Source organism: Huiozyma naganishii, chromosome 7 (genome assembly GCF_000348985.1).
Source record: "Huiozyma naganishii CBS 8797 chromosome 7, complete genome".
NCBI lineage: Eukaryota > Fungi > Ascomycota > Saccharomycetes > Saccharomycetales > Saccharomycetaceae > Huiozyma > Huiozyma naganishii.
The window spans coordinates 723,794-741,288 of record NC_035928.1 but is presented as its reverse complement, the minus strand read 5'-3'; the positions used below and the strand labels follow the sequence as shown (position 1 = coordinate 741,288).

Here is a 17,495-nt window from a genome sequence, read left to right as displayed (position 1 = left end):
CTTGCTTGTGTCGTTTCGCGGTGTAGACTCTCACTCCCAGCGGAACGCCTCTCTCTGCAAAAAAAATCCTTATGTATTTGGAATTAAGGCGGTCTTGATTATGAACAGTTCCGTACACTGAACCAAAAGCATAAAGGAGCTTGCACGCTGACCACCGTACACACATAAAGATACATGTCAGTGAAGGAGGATCGATACAGCGGGGGCTCATGGGATGATCCCTCCGTACAGCAAGAGATTATCCTCCCAAGAGACGTTTTCCGTTCGAAATTCACACACTGGTTCTACGAACGAATTCACCATCGGAGGGTGATCGTGTCCATCTTCATCAACATATCGATATTCATATATGTGTTTATGACCAACTCGGAAACTGGGGAGTTGTTCGGAACCATCTGTGGAGGTTACTGCCTGGTATGGACTCTCGGGGTTCTAATATATACGTCGTCTAAATATCACCTCAGAAATTGCTTTGAGCTGACAGGGCAGCTCGCTTTGATGGTTGGTGTTATCCGCACAAGGCCGTCAGCAGACCAAAAGACATGGGACGCAGTTGCTTACTCCTTGAACAAAGTTTTGTACGAGAGAGGACTTTGGAACACGCCGTACTGTCTTTACAGCGGGAAACAAGCCTACGGGATGTTCAAGAGTTGGTTATTCAGTCACATATAGTGGCCAAGGGGAACAATCCAAGCCAAGCGGATGAAGAGGGTGCGGGGATCCCCTTCGCATTAAACCTATCAAACTACGAACTGGAAAAGTATATGCGCAAATCATTGAATGTATTCAACGACGCAGTAGCCGAGTATTGGAGGACCGAGTACCCAGAAACGGTAGCAGCGGCCCCATCGTAATATCTCATATAACTAGTCCGGTGATCAGGGACACTTCCCTTACCGTAATCGCTAGAACTCGACGTGCAAACACATCGGAAAGAAGCTATTTTCAGATAATTTAATGTTGGCGTGGACCCAACTACATCCAGCTTCAAATACAGCCACGTAACACGAACGCTACCAACAAACAGCTATAAATAAGTATACGTATATGTATGTGTCTGTAGCTGTATGTATCTATAGCGATGATCACCGCACTTTACCGTTTTCGAATTTCTATAAAAAAAGACTAAAAAAGAAAACCTGGTGTGTTTGGGTATTGGTCCAGACGGTGGTGGACAAAGAGAAATTGGCTGTCCAGAAGGCTCATATACCAAGAGTGTAACAAGCATTGCATAGGGATTGAAACCATTGCAAATTGCGGGTGTATATTTTTCTTTTTTGTGTCCGCTACATAACACCATGGATTTCCAATTGAAAAGGAATAACGCACAACACGGTTACAACCAGAACCACCCGGGTTTCACTCAAGATTCGGTGAACAACCGGGACGCCGAGAACTCGGGGCCGAGACCCACATACCCGCAAGTGATGTACCAATTCAACCAAAATACACACGGGTATCCACAGGGGACAGTTTCAAAACAGGCGCCTCTGTCCCAGCAGTCGCACCCTTTCCCTCAAAATTTTGCCCAGAACTTTCCACCAAATTCACCAATGACTAACGGGATGCCCACACCCTTTGATACAGCTTACGGGGCTACCCTGTTACCGTCTCATCTTTTGATGGGCTCCCCCTTCGTGTCGACACCCAACCTCCCACAAACGAACTACACCGCTCAGAGAAAGGGCAGTCACACGGGGATGGCAAACGGCACTGGTTCGATGAATTATTATAGAACAGACCCACAGATTATTAACGGCTTGTTCCAGATTCCCTTTGAAATTTCATACAAGATACTCCCAAAGGGCGATGATCTTTATAGAACCCGTTCTTTGTTGTTGGGTAACATTGACGATATGGTGGACTTGCATACGTTCGTGTCCAAGTTTGTACAGAACAACTCCGTGGAAAGTGTCTACATAACGAAGGAGGGACAACAACCGGAGAAATATGGCTTTCTCTTGAGTTTCCTGTCTGTGCAAATATGTCTGAACTTCTACAACAATGTATTGCAGAGACTGAAAGAGTTTAAAGAACAGCTTAAAGCCAGCTCTTTGGAGTTGAGTTTTGTATCAATGAGACAACGCCCCACAAAAGTGGAAGGTAAGATATACCGCCGCTTTGCCGCGGATGATGGAGACGGGATGGCCAACCTACATTTTGATATGGCCGCCCAGACAGGTGCAACTCGATCCATCGCGATAGAATTTGTTGATAAAGATGTTATTCTCACTAGAGATGAACTGTTGAACAAAAAATTGAAGTTCCTATCGGAGGGAAACAATAGGTACATCTTAGAACACATTGCAGTTTTCAAAACACAACACGGGACAAAAGTGTTTGGGAAAAACTACGCAATCATAACGTTCTTGAGCATTCCAATGGCTATGGAGATCATGGACTATTTGAAGCTTAACATTAAGCAGTTACACCTGACGAAATTTTTCTACGTTCAGGTAACTCATCCACCGCAGCAAAGTCCCGCGGCGTCACAAAAGAAACCTCATGCAAACGACACAGAATCAAATCGTGATACTAGTCCACCTAATTCCAAGAAGGATCAGGAGTTTTTTCCTAACAATAGCATGCTGAGCCTGGTTTCATCGGAGTCCTCTACGTCCTTAGCAGATGATGTTGACGGTTTAGTCAATAAATTGAAGAGTATTGAATTACAAGAGTCAACTTTGAAGTTGCGTGTAGAAGATTACCCAGAGCCGCTATTCGAGCAATTTTCCGAGCATTCTAATGGCATTGTACAGTCGCTTCCTGTACCTCAGACACGCCCAATTGGTGGACCACAATCTTCAATCAGCACTCCAAGGGCGTTTGGAGCATTCCCAAACGATATTGGTTCTCCCCCAGCGTCATTTCTGCCACTAGATCTAAATCATTCTAACTCTGTTCCAAATTTGCCTCCTGGGTTTATTCCGGCCACTCCATCGGGTCCTATGTCACCTCAACAACAACAATTATTCCTGAACTCGCAAAGGCAACAACGCGACCATGCCGGTGGTAAATTTGCTCATCCAATTACAGACTCTTTGGAATCTCAGATGAAGACTTCTACGCAAGTTGCCACAGCAATGGGGAGTGACTTTAATAATCGTACGATATACATCGGGAACATCAATCCGCGGTCCCGTGCCGAGGATATTTGCAATGTGGTTCGTGGCGGTATTCTTCAAAACATTAAATTCATCGAAGCGAAACACATTTGCTTCATCACTTTTATAGAGGCATCCGCTGCTGTGCAATTTTATGCCAATGCCTTTATCGACCCGATCGTTCTACATGGCAACACCTTAAAACTGGGTTGGGGGACCTACACTGGGCCATTACCCAAGCCTATTGCACTTGCTGTTACTATTGGAGCGAGTAGGAACGTTTACATCAGCTTGCCCGAAATTGCATTCAAAGACAAATACATTAAGGATCCAAAGTTCAAAATCTACCATGAAAGCTTTAAATTACCGGCTAAGGAAGTTTTGAGGAAAGATTTTCTGCATTACGGTTCTATAGAACAAATCAACATGTTGAACGACAGCCATTGTTGTTGGGTCAATTTCATGAATATAAGTTCTGCAATCAGACTGGTAGAAGATGCGAGCACCAAACAAGACCATTTCAACCAGTTGTTCGACCACAGATACGAGGGCCTTGTTATCAATTACGGGAAGGATAGGTGCGGGAATATAAACAGAAACCTGGTGGCCGGTAAGACTTCCAAGTATCACAAGAAAGTCAAGAAGCACACTCGTGATGTCAGGTTGAGCCAGTTGGAGGAGAAGAGAAGGAACCAGGACGCAGAGAGAAGAGAAATGGTAAATGGCACGATCCCGGAGGAAAATCCATTCGACGCGTTTGCAATCAATACAGGGTCTGCCGAGAAGAAAGATGAACTTTCGCTTGACTCATTAGGGATTAGTATTATGGAAGTGGAATCGGCGAGTCCGATTTCGCCAGTGATGGGCGACCTTGAGGATCATACCAATGGGAGCTATACAGATGCTGGTATCGCTCCTTTGAACTACACCAACAACTCTGGCTCGTCATCGGACATAGAATTGATAATAAATCCTCCCAACGACCCGAACCGCTCGGTGGGTGTTCTGGAAGGCGACCCGTCGACCCTGTCTCCTCCCTCGGACAAACGAAAGCTAGTAGCCTTACACGAAGTATCTTCGCCACCTCCTCCACTAGCCCCCGATACCATATCGCGACAATACGCAGAGGCGAGCTACCATAACGAACTTGTTACAGGTAACGATCACCCAGACACCGGGTATGGAAAGGCTGAAAACGGTAGACATAGGCAACAACTTCCCAGGAACGCGCGCACAATCCCCGGATCTGATGTGATGGCCCAATATTTGGCACAATTACAGCACTCTACGTTCATGTATGCAGCCAACGTGCTCGGTGCCTCTAACGAGGGTACTGAGCAGTATGATGACCAGTAACGCGTTCCACCTTCCCCGAGGTATTGTTCTCTGTACTAATAAAATATATAGAAATATAAGTCTGCGAGGCGCGTAAAGATACCTTGTAAACAAGCATTTCTACAACGGAAGACCGCGAAGTGTATAGGGTGCGGTTGTGTCACATCTTCCGTATTACTCATCGCAGACACCCCCACTCTGTTGCCATGACAATGTGGGAGGTCGAGAAAAGAAAATCTTTTTTTGCCTTCATTTTCGAGGGTTTATTGATTTGTCATCGATGATGGAAACGAAGTCAAAATATGCATATAAATAATGGGTGATAGTCATGACTAGATAATGTAGTTTATGAGAGTTCAATGGTTCAGGGCAATTGAGCACAAGCACATCAAGATGTCTTTTTTGTTGAATTACTTGAAAAAAGATAAGAAGAAGAATCATAAAAATGCAATCGATGAGGTCAGTTCAGGATGGACAGTGGAAAATACCGATTCTGATAAGCTTGGATCCGGTAATGAGACTAGTACGCATGTGGCAACAACCGATCCCAATTGCAAATGGCAAGACACAACTTACTTCCAAAATCGCTGGCAGGAGTATATTTTTGTTGGTACCTGCATGATGAGTCAGCTGTTGAATCAGGCTTGCATACCACAAACTTTGTCCCTGATGAACATTTTGACCAAATCATTCCACAGCAATGCGAAGAACCAGACATGGCTCATGGCGTCTTTCCCCCTGGTTTCCGGGTCTTTTATTCTTATCAGCGGCAGAGTCGGTGATATATATGGTTTGAAATGGTCACTAGTCGGGGGTAATATTTTCTTCATTATCTGGGCTCTCATCTCTGGGTTTACCAACTATACACACAGCGACACATTTTTCATTGTCAGCAGATCCTTTCAGGGGTTGGGTGTGGCCTTTATTTTACCGAACGTGATGGGCTGCGTCGGTAATATCTATAAACCCAATACTTTTCGGAAGAATATTGTCATCAGCCTTATTGGAGCATGTGCTCCTGTCGGTGCGTTCATGGGCGCCTTTTTTGCGGGACTGATTGGTACCAAAAATCCAGATGACTGGCCTTGGTCCTTCTATGCCATGGCAATTGCGTCTACTTTAACGCTACTCGGTGCTTTGTACAGTATCCCCAACCACATCCCAACAAATGTCCACGGGTTTTCAATGGATTGGATTGGTTCTGGTTTGGCAGTGGTTGGTTTGATTTTGCTAAACTTCGTCTGGAACCAAGGTCCCATTGACGGCTGGGGCAAGGCCTATATTATCGTTTTGTTGATAGTGTCGGTGTTTGTTTTGACACTGTTTTTCATTTATGAGGTCCATTACGCAGCATCTCCATTATTACCCCGGGTGATCACACAAAACAGACACATGGTCATGATTTTAATGGCTTTGTTCTTGGGTTGGGGTTCATTCGGCATCTTTTCCTTCTACTACTTTGCATTCCTGTTGAATCTAAGACACTACTCTACTGTGTGGGCAGGAGGTACGTATTTCATGTTCGCGATATGGGGGGTTGTTGCCTCAGTTGTCGTTGGCTTGTCCATAAGGAAGATATCCGCCTCCATTATTTTATTCTTTTCGATGATAGCATTTGACGTTGGGATTATCATGCTTAGTGTAACGCCTGTGAAGCAAACATACTTCCGTATGAATTTGGGTACCATGATAATCTTGAGTTTTGGGATGGATATGTCCTTTCCCGCGGCAGCCATTATCTTGAGCGATAGTTTGCCCAATCAATACCAAGGTATGGCGGGATCTTTGGCCAACACAATGGTCAATTATTCCATGTCATTGTGTCTTGGTATGGGTTCCACAGTCGAAAGTCAGATAAACCAGAACGGGAAAGACTTATTAAAAGGTTACAGAGCTGCTGAATACCTCGGTATTGGGATAGCCTCGTTGGCTGTGATTCTCTCGCTCATCTACATGTGCGAAAGACTGTGGATCGACAGAAAGGAACGTATGGAGTCCACTTCTGAAACGAATTTGTCATAGAGTTCTCTTCAACTCTCTTTCCTCAAAATCGACAAGAAAGTTAGCATCGTCATTCATATATATTCTTATAGACTAATAGCATCTTTGCATTCATTTGTCATTCTCTTCTCTTCTCTCTCTCTTTGTTAGCTATCTCCCTCAAATCGTCGTCACTGGGCTCATATATATGCCATAGAGTATAGTGAGGTAAGCCACCTACGCGGAACCCTAGTTTGCGAGCCATTTTACCAAAGGCTTCAGTTTCCGCATGGTTTTCGAAAGTGAATGCTGGGAACTGGACACCGTTTCTAAACAGTTTGGCCCTTGCTAATATGGAAACGCCACCCACGCCATCCAGATCCACAACTTCGCTGGGATCGCCCTCCTCATCACGAATGTAGGCAAGATGCACTCTCCAAGTTGGGTACTCCGCATAGCCCTCTACAATAACGTCATCCTCATCGAGCGTTTCTGCGAGTTCGAGAGCTTCTGGTGACTCCATCCAGGAATTCAAATCGTACGGTTGTTCCCCGTTCAAAAACTCTGGCAACGGTCTCCACACGTTCGGCACAAGTACGTCGTAGTCCTTGGCCATCATGTCCTGTATCACAGACCCTGGACACAGTTCGATGTCTGCATCACGCCAATACACCCATGAATGATACGGTTTCAAAGCATTTGCAGTCAGCCAGTTCCTCGATCTGCCCATCAGTTTTCTCCGTATACCCTGCACTTTAACCGCATGTCTATCAGAGAACCCTTGCCCAATTATTTGGCCGAAATTCTTTTCGAATATCTGCACGGATCTGAACGGTTTATCGTAGTTTTCGTGGTATGGTGGGGTGAAGGCCTTTTCTACTTTATTCAAGTACTCCTGTTTCATGTATTTTAGATACAGTTTGTTATTCTTGCGGTCTTTCGCGTTGAGGTAATCGGTGACTGCATCCATCTCTCCGAATATTTGAGACAAAGTGCCGTTTTGCAATTGTCTCGAATATGCAATCAATGCTTCCAAAGTGTTATCATCGTCCGAGCAATCGCTGACCAAGAATGCCACATCTATCAGTTCGTGTGGGTAAGTCAAGTTCATCAGATGTTTGAACATCAACGGCAGCACTTCTTCAGCATCTCTGAGAGGTACACATATCAAAACGTGATCCCTGTTGGTCTCCCCATCTGGGCTACCGGTGAATTCGTTGAGGTCGTATCTTTGCACTGTAGAGTCGAAAAGCTGTTTGACTTCCGCCTCGTATCTTTCTTGATCCTTTGGGGTCAAAACGTCGTTGCCAAATTCGGAGATCAGATAATGCTGAACCCCTTGGTCAAATTTACCAATGACGTGTGGGTCCAAGGTTTCAAAATCGTAGTTATAGTACTCGTTCTCTTGCAGATTCACCGTCTTATAGTTGTGATTCCCACTCTCCAGTTTCTTCAAAATTTTATTAATGCTCGCAGGTCCTCTCAAGTATCTCGACAAGCTGACAGTTGAGACAGCAACAAAGACCACTAAACCCAGCAGGGAAATCAAACGCAACAGTGTTTGTCGTTTTCTCTTGGGAACAAATTTTGCAGTCTTATTGTCCTTTGTCCCCATGTAAGTGGGCAGTTCGCGACTTTGCGAGGCGGCTCTTCTCCTCCAATTTAGCAGCGACATAGCATGAAGGGAGCCTCAACGGTGTGACAATTGAAGCAGATGGAAACACGTGTACGCGAAGTGTCAAACGGCAATCCCTCTCTTACTTGACACCTCTTCACTGTTTCAGTCTGACATTTTTCACTATTTTTTTTATTGCTTCTTTTTCACGTTTTTGTTACGGTGTTCCCGTTCGCGTTATTTAAGTCTCTACGCTATTCGGAGCTGGAGGGCGCCGCTTGAGCGATGGGCCGGTCCGTTTCGCTGCCCTCGGGGGCCGTAGCGGCGGGGTCGGTTGCAGGATGAGCAGCCGGGCTAGCAGATGCAGTTGCATTCTCCTTGGCATCGTGTTCTTCCGGTTTCTCTGCCGTTCCTGGCATCGGTTCTGACGGTACTTCGGACGCGGAAGCAGGTGCAGATGGTTCCTCGGGGACCACCACTGCGAGTCGGGGTCCAGCCATTGGGTTTCCCTGTGTATTTGGTAAATTTGTAGTCTTAGTAACTGTTTCGATTCCACCATCGTCGTCGTCGTCCGAACTACCTGACAGTTCTTCGAACAGAGCGACTTCATCGTCATCCACTGCGTCATCATCTCCGCCGCCGCCGATGTTAATGTCCATCCCCTGAAACGGTTTCGTGGCAGAAGGCGTCGTTTCCTTGAGTTTGGCTCTCAATTCGGCAAGTTTTGCGTCTCGCTGTTCCACTGCGTGTGCGATTGCCGCTGCTTTCCTGCTTTCGAGTCTCGGTAGATCCACTTGTACAAGCTCGTTCAGCGAGTTCTCGAGCATAGAGTACACTTTCTTGCTATTTTCAGGTACTGCCCTATGACTGCAGAGGAACGGGTTGCGAGGTCTGTATTTGGTCTCCCATTCGAATCTCTGTACCGCGTTACGTGCAAGTTTAACCCTCCCTAGAGAGTACGCTTGCACGTCGAAAGATTTCTTCAGATAAAGAGGTGTTCTACGCTTTGTACGTGGCCCCTCGTGTCTCTCCGCAATCTCCTCCAATGGACCGTACAGAGCCACAATCTCGTCATCGATCCGTTTCAGTTCCTCTGGCGGTGTCTCTCTAGCCCTCTCGTCCACCTTCGTATCTGCGTCTCGGTCGCAATTCCGTACAAGGTTCGATAACGACACTTCTATCTCCATACTCTCCTTGATGATCTTTTCCTTCAAGACTTTCTCGTCATTGAGTAACTTATTGTACTCTGTAGTGAACTTGTAAGTATGGTTTGGGGGCAGTTTCGGTAACCAAGCGGGGATCTTCTCCGCAATTGGTAGCTCCTGCGACATATCCGAGCCACTCAGGCCCGAGGCAATCAGTTGTTGATTCTCAACAAGTTTAAACCGGTCATACGAACCCGTAGCATCTTGCAACTGTACAGTCTGCTCCCTGGGCACTTGCATTCTGTTGTAGCCAATCTTCTTCGACAAGTACATCTGTTCCTCGATATCCTCCGGAGTCAATTGGAACCCCTGCAACAACAACGCCACGTCGTCGTGAGTCGCGTGCTGCCTACGCTGCACCGTTGCGATCCTGTGCAACTCAGTGACCATCCCGGACAGCTGTTCCTCCACAAGCTGCAACAACAGCTGGAACGCCTGCCCAGCCATCCCCACGCCACCCCCACCCCCACCACGGGCCAACCCAGCACTCATCTGGAATGCGACAGAGTTCGCCAGCATCTGGTCAACTCTAGCGTCCCAGGGCTCGTGTGGCAGCTCAACAGGCGCAGAGACGTCGCCCACCAAAGCACCCTTCACACCGCTCTTCTCATCTGACTCCCAATCACTCATCCCGCAGCACAGACACAAACACAGTGTACCAGACTCTCCTAGACCAACAACAGCACCCTCTACCTGTGCCATCCATCCATTCTGACGTTCTCGTTGGTATACGCCAGGCGCATCTCTTCAACTGCTCCATGGAGCACCCGAAGCCCTAATTTCAGTAAAATTGCAAGCCCTAAAACCCGTTTTGAAGCCCTAATTTTTTTTTCCATTTGCAAACCCTAAAACGTCAAGCCCTAATTTACAAAAATTGCAAACCCTAAACACAACACCCATACCCCTTAGAAAGCCCTAATATTTTTAGACACCATACCAAGCCCTAAAGTCATCGCAAAAAAGAAAAAAGTTAAAAAAAAAGTGAAATTTTTCTGAATTGCGACGCACTGAACAAAGAGACCCGTAGACACTGATCAGGAAGAGGTCAAGAGATCAAGAGAGATCGGGTTGTGTTTGGCGTGTTTCAAGGAAGCAGCAGTGGAAGATAACCATGGCGAAAACATTGGCACAGGGCAGGAAGCCCGGGAGCGGGAGGAAGCCCGGGAAGGGGAAGACGCTGCGGGAGGGCAGGAAACCGGGGAGTGGGCGGCGGAGCAGGCGGCGTGCTGTGGATGGTGCCGGTGCTGATGCGAAGACTGGTGGTGGTGGTGGTGAAGGGAAGGGGAAGAACACTGCCTCCGTCTCGTCGCAGGATATGGCTGCTGTGGATGCGCTGCGCGAGTTGACGGGCAGTCCGCAGACGCGAATACAGAGCGGCGGGTTGCCCTCTTTGAACGAGATTTTGAACTGTTCTTCAGCTGGCGAGGATGTAAATGCGATTGCGCACGCGAGTGCTGCGGCAGTGGCGGCGACGGCTGGGTCTGCTGGAACCGGGACGGGTAGTCCCTTCATATCGCCCAACGAGCTCAACGCAGAGTACTACGACGCTTCAGCGGTGGATTTGGCCGGGAACGGCCACGCTAACACTTTCCACGGACTTGTGGCAAGTAATCACAGCGGCGGGACCCACATGGATCGCACAAACAGCACAAACAGTAGCACCACCACATCCACAAATACCACCCCAACCAATAACAATAATAATATTCTAAGAAAGATATCGCCTGTATCGGATATCGGTGCCGGACGAGCACACACAGTCGATTCATTCTACACCACGTAACACAACTGTACCGCTGTCGTACTCTCCAATCACATATAGATATCTAATACCACAATATCTAACACATACAGACATTATAATATACATGTATAATTTTTTAGTGTCTCTGTTCATCTATGCTGGCGACGGTGCAAGTATCAAGAGGTAAGACACGGCATGGATTCAATAGAGGCTCGTTTACAGTTTATACAGGTGTTGAAGAACTTGCACAAAACTTTGCACAGTGTCTTGTCGACAAGCACAGCGGCGACAAGCGTTACGGCTGGTGCAGCGGTCTCGCCGCAACACAAGTTTGAAACACCAGACCCAATACAGTTCTACTTGAACAACTGCAAGGAACACTACGAGGACTTCCACTTGTGCATGCTCGACCAAATGGAGAAGATGGACCCACTGGATAGGGTCACCGTTGTGTTGTACTACGGCAAGATCATGGGGATACTCAATCGGGATTCAGCACCAATCCCACAGCGGATCGTCTCACAGTTCATGCTTCCATCTCTGGCCACAGTGTTCCAGTTGGCTCTGCCGCAGGGAAACACAGAGTCCCTTGCAAACTTGACTGTGTGTCTCGACATGCTCAACATACTCAGGGAAGAATTTGCTGGGGAACAGCACTCAGAAGTCTTCCGCTCCGTGAAAGAGGTGGTCCACCAACGGATGCAGTTCAAGACGGAACTTCAGCAGAGGTACTTAGAGGAGGGCACGTTAGCGCTGAGCGCAGACCCGCAGACACCACAACCGGTTTCCAAAGAAACAGTCGCCACGACACTCGGTAGGATGGAGCTGGACAGAGAGCGACACAAACGGTCGAAGGAACAAATCTGGGTTGTCGAGAGACCCAACCACAGTATCCTAAACGCGGCAGAGTTTGAGCAGAAATGGGCCAGCACAGAACCCCTCAACGAGTTCGACATGGCGCAAATACGGCATCTGACCAATCTAGCAAGAGAGTCGTACCTTATATAGAATGAATAGAGGCGGGGGGTCCCGCGCATGTATAAACAAGCATCTTTCATAAGCAATGTCTGGTCCTCACCCTGGTCAAACTTTCACCCCCCAGTGGATAGCACATATACCGCCCGTCAAACTCTCGTACCCGGCAGATTGGAACCCAGCCTTAGAGATCATCGATTTGAAGCTCTCCTGGTCTGGGAACCGCTCGATGGACTCGACGAGGTACTGGTACGAATCGTAGTCGTTAGCGACAATGGATCCCATGACAGGCAACACTTTGGCCCACTGTTGGTACACGCAGTCTAGCAGTGGGTTCTCTATCTTGGAAAATTCAAGACAGTAGAAGAGTCCGCCAGGTTTAAGCACCCTGTACGCTGTGTTGAGCCCAGCTTGGATATTGGTGAAATTCCTGATACCAAAGGACACGGTGTATACGTCCTTCGAGTTGGACTCGATCTCGTCCAGTGTCTCCCCGTTTTGAACCATAAACCTGACTCGTGGGTCCCTGTGGTACCGCCCCTGTTCAAGGGCTCTCCGTTCGCCCTCCTTCAGCATATCAGCGTTGATATCCACGACATCCATAGTCGAGACTGTGTCGCCGTGTTTCGCCTTAGCGTAGTCCAGGATCCCAAACGCGATATCCCCTGATCCGCCAGCGACATCGATGAATTGCATTGGGTCGCGAGAGTTGGCACGTTTCCCAGGGTCCAACTTGTTGATAAAATGGTCCTTCCACAGCCTGTGAATCCCCAGTGACATCACGTCGTTCATGACATCGTATTTGGAAGCTACACTGGAGAAGACATTGCCGACTAGTTTCTCCTTCTGCTCCGTGGGGACCGTCTTGGACCCAAAATGAGTCGTACCGTTGAGTAACCGCGCCGAGGTGGCGATCGAGCGACGCGACACAATTGACCTCGCTAGCATCTTCACACGAATGGGCCTGTCGGGGGGGGAAAGTAGTCAGGCAACACTTGCTGTTTAGTTGCAATAGTCGCCTTTATTTTGTATGTACTTTTTATATTTGCAGTGCGTTGGGGCAACACGTCTGGGGCTAAACGGACGCATGAGTACTGGCACTGGCACTGGTACTGATACTGGTACTGATTCTGTAACTACCACTTGACTATTCAACCTGATGAGGGTTTCTCCCCGATGGGAATCCCCCCGATTCTTTGCACTCGCTGTCAAATTCGTAGTTAATACCTCCCCCTCGGTTTATGTCAAGTAGTTTACGTGAGACAGTACACTTGCTCCTCTATGTAGCGCGTTTAAATTACACTGGGTGGCTGAACCACCCAGTGTCCATACCCTGTAGTCTGATCCTCCACCTCGAAACAATTGGGAGTAATTAAAGTGACCGTAGTAACCATAGAGGTGGCCACAGAGACGCCGCGAAGGAAACCCAGCACGGTCTTCTTACAATGATAGTGTAAATAAGTGTGCATCCCAGGGTGACCCAGGGTTCAGGGTCCACTGCCCACTGCCCACCGTCCACCTCTCGACTACAAGACCTCCACCGCTGCCGCCACGATTCGAACCGGAGACACTGTCCCAAACGGGAATCCCAGAATTTTCCGCTTTCGGCAAAAACATTCCCCAAAAAGAAATTGGAAAAAAAACGCGAGAATTTGGCGAAATTCGCGTCTGAAGTCGATTCCTTCAAATTCGAGAAGATCCCGAGACTTGCAGGACTGGGCAGGTTAACTGGGAACCAGGTTGGGCAGTTACCACACCGGTCAGGAACGGTCTGCTTTCACTGAGGGAACACTGCCGTTGCTCTGCTGCTGAAAGGGTTTTGGAAACGTCGGATTCTTTTTTTTGGCTTCTGTCGTGTAGACCAATCTTCATCCCATCTCCCTGCCTCCCTTCGCTCTATTTGCTTCGCGGTATATTCAGATTCATCGCGTTAGAAAGCTTGCACGGTTTGGTTTCAGTTTACCAAGTATTTATTTTTGGAGGATACACCAGTGCTATAAGAGGTGTATAGAAGGCATCCCCGCAAAGGCATAACTCAGCAAAGTTTACCCACCCCAGAATGCACGTTGCTGGATCACCGGCGAGGAGATCGTCGATGCGTGCTGTGAAGAGGGCGACCGAGATGGATAGGAATAAGAGGAAGTCAGAAGTGCTGATAGCTGCACAGTCGCTGGACGTCGAGGTACAGAATGTTAAACACCTGAAACGACTGTCGATAGGGTCAATGGATTTGCTCATCGATCCAGAGCTAGAGTTCAGGGTTAATTCAACCCCGGAACTGGATGATACTGACGCTCGACAGCAGGAGAAGATCAAGCAGATTAATAGAAGGTCATGGTCAGCTGGGAAATCGATAGAGGCCCTCAGCCAAGATTTTGCTCAACTGAGGGGCACACAGGAGAATGAACCCTCGCCAGATGCCTCTATGGACACTTCAGGGGAGGACGATGCAAGCAGTATGGAGGTGACACACTCAGAATACTTGAGCCACGAACCGGTGTTTGCAGATCTACAGGGGAGAAACCCTCTGGTGAAAACTATCTCATCGTCGTCGTCGTCGTCTTCGTCACATAGAGTAACGGATACAAAGGACAGGATCGATGACGAGACGCACACGCAAATCCCAGTGAGGGATGTTTCCTCCACTTCGGCGTCAGCCAATGGTAGGAAACTAAGTGGGGCAGGGTTTCTCAGGAGAGGCTCCAGTGCCGTGTCGCAAACGGCAAGGAAATTGTCTGGAACGGCAGACTTGAAGAGCAATTTGCTCTGGGTTCCCGCGAATCAGCATCCGAACGTGAAACCGGAGAACTATCTCGAATTGGTTCACGATACATTACAAACGATAAATGGCGAAGGCGATGGCGACGGCGATGGCCACACTATCGATACCAGTGCGGACACGGGCACAGCGGCGGACTCCGTGGACGAAAGCGATAAAGAAAACAACAACACAAGACTTAGAGTACGGTATAGGAATGGGAAGGCAAGCTCGCTCGTTAGACGACCCTCGCGACTGCGGAGATCGTACATAGAAACAGATGAGGATGAAGACTCCAACACCAGTAATGCAAAAATTGATGATATCGAGGAAGGGGGCAGGTCTCTCGATGAACGCAAACCCACGAGGACCAATGGAGATCGAAAGTCCGTGTCATTAAGAGATATCACAGAGGAACTTACGAAAATGTCAAATAGTGTGGGACTCACAGATGACGACGCGGTCACATTGGCGAGAACTCTCAATATGACCTGCACGTACACAGACACAGACAGCGAGGGACTTGACAACTTACGGACTGACTCGAAAGAACAATTGAGGGCGGAAGAGAGCGAGAACCCGCCAGGTACCACCCACGCTAAGATATTACCAGATGAAAATCAGTTTGCATCCAACATGTTCATGAAGAACGGCTTGTCCATCCCGACGAGATCGTCTCTAAGAAGAAGCAAGTTCAACACATACAGAATAAGAACCACCTCGGCACCGACTCCACTTGTCGAGAAACCGAAAAGGAATAATAGCCGGCATGCACGTCTCTCGTTTGTCCATTTAGACGACGAGGAGTTTGCCTCACATGAAAGCCCTGCTGCATTGCAATCGCCGACTGTTAATAACGACGAAGCGGGGGTCATTGAATCTCCAGGATCCATAAGTGATCTGTACGACCATTACACCGGTACTGCAAGTGAGCCAGGATCTCCAGATGTTTCAGAGGACAAAGAGTTGAAGGAAGACATGTCAAGAGAGTATTCAACGGATGACAACGACTTCTCGACAAACACCTCGCACGACAGTAGTTTCCTGTCTAACGAGAGCTCTAATGATAGTGTTCTCTACAGACCTACAAATATCAAACCAATGATCTCAGAAAATTTTGATGCAGTTGAGCAAGAAGATGAGGAAACTATAAGCACGGCTGTGGCAGAGCCTACTAAAAATGATAATAATAATAATACAAACAGCATGCCTTGGTCATGGTTGGCTAAAGACGGAACTGATATCGATGATCAACCCATGGACCTAAAGGGTGAAATCGTACAAGAGGGTGAGGCCAACACGCATACTAATGATTTTGTGAGCGTGAATGCGGCACCCAGTAAGCATCCTATAGATAGAGGAAACCATTCTAAAAACCGCCATATGCCCATATTCACACTAAACTCTGCATCTACAAACCAAGACGACACACCACAAATGGAGCAAAAGGAGAAGAAAGAGCCGTACGTTTCGAAGAAGGAACCTTCTGCTGGGCCAAAGAAGAAAACATTAGAGGAAAAATTTGTCAAACTGTTTAAAAGAAAGCACCATTCGGCGAATGCGAAATCTCCAGTGAATAAAAACGAACATAAATTGCAGCATCAGGATGAACTGAAGAAGAAAATATCCAAATTCAGATCGAAAACTGCAAAGGCGCCAGTTTCCTCAACTCGGAACGTTCAACAAACAAGGGAGACCCGCTCGACAGAAAATCGCAATAGTGCAAAGAAAGAGCAAGATGTGCCCAAGGAGGGTAAATTAACCACGGAGGAAAAGTACAGAGACAGATCGGATGAGACACAAACTATAGGTTTTTCCGATGGCACGGTAACACTAGAAAAGGATGAATTGCCTGGTTTGCAACCTGCGGTTAGTGTAACGAGTGCAAAGAATACAAGAGATAACGGCGATGTCGTGGAAACCGTAAGGGAGCTCGACGGAGACGATTCCCAGGACATCAGCGGTGGTGACATCCAATACCAGATGCAACCCATTGATGAACCGGTGGATGGCGAGGTGGCTACTGTGGATGATACCCAAACTGTGACAGCTGCTGCGGCATCTGCATTGCCTGCAGTGATTTCTACATTGCCACCACGGAAGCTGACGTATGCAGATGTGAAAAGACCAGAGAAACCCAATGCACCCATACAGTTCACGGACAGCGCCTTTGGGTTCCCACTACCGATGCTCACTGTTTCGACAGTCATCATGTTCGACCATCGCCTGGGCATCAACGTCGAGAGAGCGATCTACAGATTGAGTCACTTGAAGCTGAGCGACTCCAAGCGGGAACTCAGGCAGCAGGTACTGCTCAGCAATTTCATGTATGCGTACTTGAACCTGGTCAATCACACGCTGTATATGGAACAGGTGTCGTCTACTGAGACTGCACCAAAGGACTCCGTCCCTGGCGGTAACGGTGTACAGAACGGTTCATGCAATAACGTGGACCAGATGAGTTCCAATTCTGCATTTGCCACAAACCAGAACAAATCCGACGGCACCATCCTGATCCCAGACATCTCATAGGACTCGTGAGTATGACTTACACACAAGGCTGCCGGGACAGCCATTGAGCATGCTTTCTTTTTTTTCTCTTCTCATAATACATAAGCATTATATTTAGTTACGAATTCTGAGTACCATCGATTGCCCTGTTGCACTTTCCAGCTTTGTCTTTCTGTGAAGTGATCGACAGGCCCAGCGGACACTGCTGTTTGACCCACCGATGCTGTTTACTCGGCGTCAAAAGTGATGCACAATTTTCCTCTGAAAT

At 47.7% G+C, this 17,495-nt stretch overlaps 9 protein-coding genes across 9 annotated transcripts; 6 read left to right on the top strand and 3 right to left on the bottom strand.

Moving 5' to 3' along the window:
• Window positions 1-174: 174 nt before the first annotated feature.
• COS3 (Cos3p) lies at window positions 175-672 on the top strand (the record flags this gene model as incomplete). Its single annotated transcript, XM_022609232.1, has 1 exon — window positions 175-672. The coding sequence occupies one exon, from the start codon at window positions 175-177 to the stop codon at window positions 670-672; it is 498 nt and encodes a 165-aa protein (XP_022465648.1).
• Window positions 673-1,298: 626 nt separating this feature from the next.
• On the top strand, window positions 1,299-4,460 carry NAB6 (Nab6p; the record flags this gene model as incomplete). The annotated part of the gene is made up of 1 exon (XM_022609231.1): window positions 1,299-4,460. The coding sequence occupies one exon, from the start codon at window positions 1,299-1,301 to the stop codon at window positions 4,458-4,460; it is 3,162 nt and encodes a 1,053-aa protein (XP_022465647.1).
• A 372-nt stretch (window positions 4,461-4,832) lies between these two features.
• On the top strand, window positions 4,833-6,461 carry ATR1 (borate transporter; the record flags this gene model as incomplete). The annotated part of the gene is made up of 1 exon (XM_022609228.1): window positions 4,833-6,461. One exon carries the CDS (start codon window positions 4,833-4,835, stop codon window positions 6,459-6,461), a length of 1,629 nt encoding a protein of 542 aa, XP_022465646.1.
• A 97-nt stretch (window positions 6,462-6,558) lies between these two features.
• On the bottom strand, window positions 6,559-8,094 carry VAN1 (Van1p; the record flags this gene model as incomplete). Its single annotated transcript, XM_022609227.1, has 1 exon — window positions 6,559-8,094. The coding sequence occupies one exon, from the start codon at window positions 8,092-8,094 to the stop codon at window positions 6,559-6,561; it is 1,536 nt and encodes a 511-aa protein (XP_022465645.1).
• A 194-nt stretch (window positions 8,095-8,288) lies between these two features.
• On the bottom strand, window positions 8,289-9,869 carry TAF8 (Taf8p; the record flags this gene model as incomplete). Its single annotated transcript, XM_022609226.1, has 1 exon — window positions 8,289-9,869. The coding sequence occupies one exon, from the start codon at window positions 9,867-9,869 to the stop codon at window positions 8,289-8,291; it is 1,581 nt and encodes a 526-aa protein (XP_022465644.1).
• A 481-nt stretch (window positions 9,870-10,350) lies between these two features.
• DAT1 (Dat1p) lies at window positions 10,351-11,022 on the top strand (the record flags this gene model as incomplete). Its single annotated transcript, XM_022609225.1, has 1 exon — window positions 10,351-11,022. One exon carries the CDS (start codon window positions 10,351-10,353, stop codon window positions 11,020-11,022), a length of 672 nt encoding a protein of 223 aa, XP_022465643.1.
• Window positions 11,023-11,178: 156 nt separating this feature from the next.
• On the top strand, window positions 11,179-11,991 carry CTK3 (Ctk3p; the record flags this gene model as incomplete). The annotated part of the gene is made up of 1 exon (XM_022609224.1): window positions 11,179-11,991. The coding sequence occupies one exon, from the start codon at window positions 11,179-11,181 to the stop codon at window positions 11,989-11,991; it is 813 nt and encodes a 270-aa protein (XP_022465642.1).
• Window positions 11,992-12,066: 75 nt separating this feature from the next.
• Window positions 12,067-12,906, bottom strand: COQ5 (2-hexaprenyl-6-methoxy-1,4-benzoquinone methyltransferase; the record flags this gene model as incomplete). Its single annotated transcript, XM_022609223.1, has 1 exon — window positions 12,067-12,906. One exon carries the CDS (start codon window positions 12,904-12,906, stop codon window positions 12,067-12,069), a length of 840 nt encoding a protein of 279 aa, XP_022465641.1.
• Window positions 12,907-14,017: 1,111 nt separating this feature from the next.
• On the top strand, window positions 14,018-17,248 carry ZDS2 (Zds2p; the record flags this gene model as incomplete). Its single annotated transcript, XM_022609222.1, has 1 exon — window positions 14,018-17,248. The coding sequence occupies one exon, from the start codon at window positions 14,018-14,020 to the stop codon at window positions 17,246-17,248; it is 3,231 nt and encodes a 1,076-aa protein (XP_022465640.1).
• Between the last annotated feature and the right edge of the window lie 247 nt (window positions 17,249-17,495).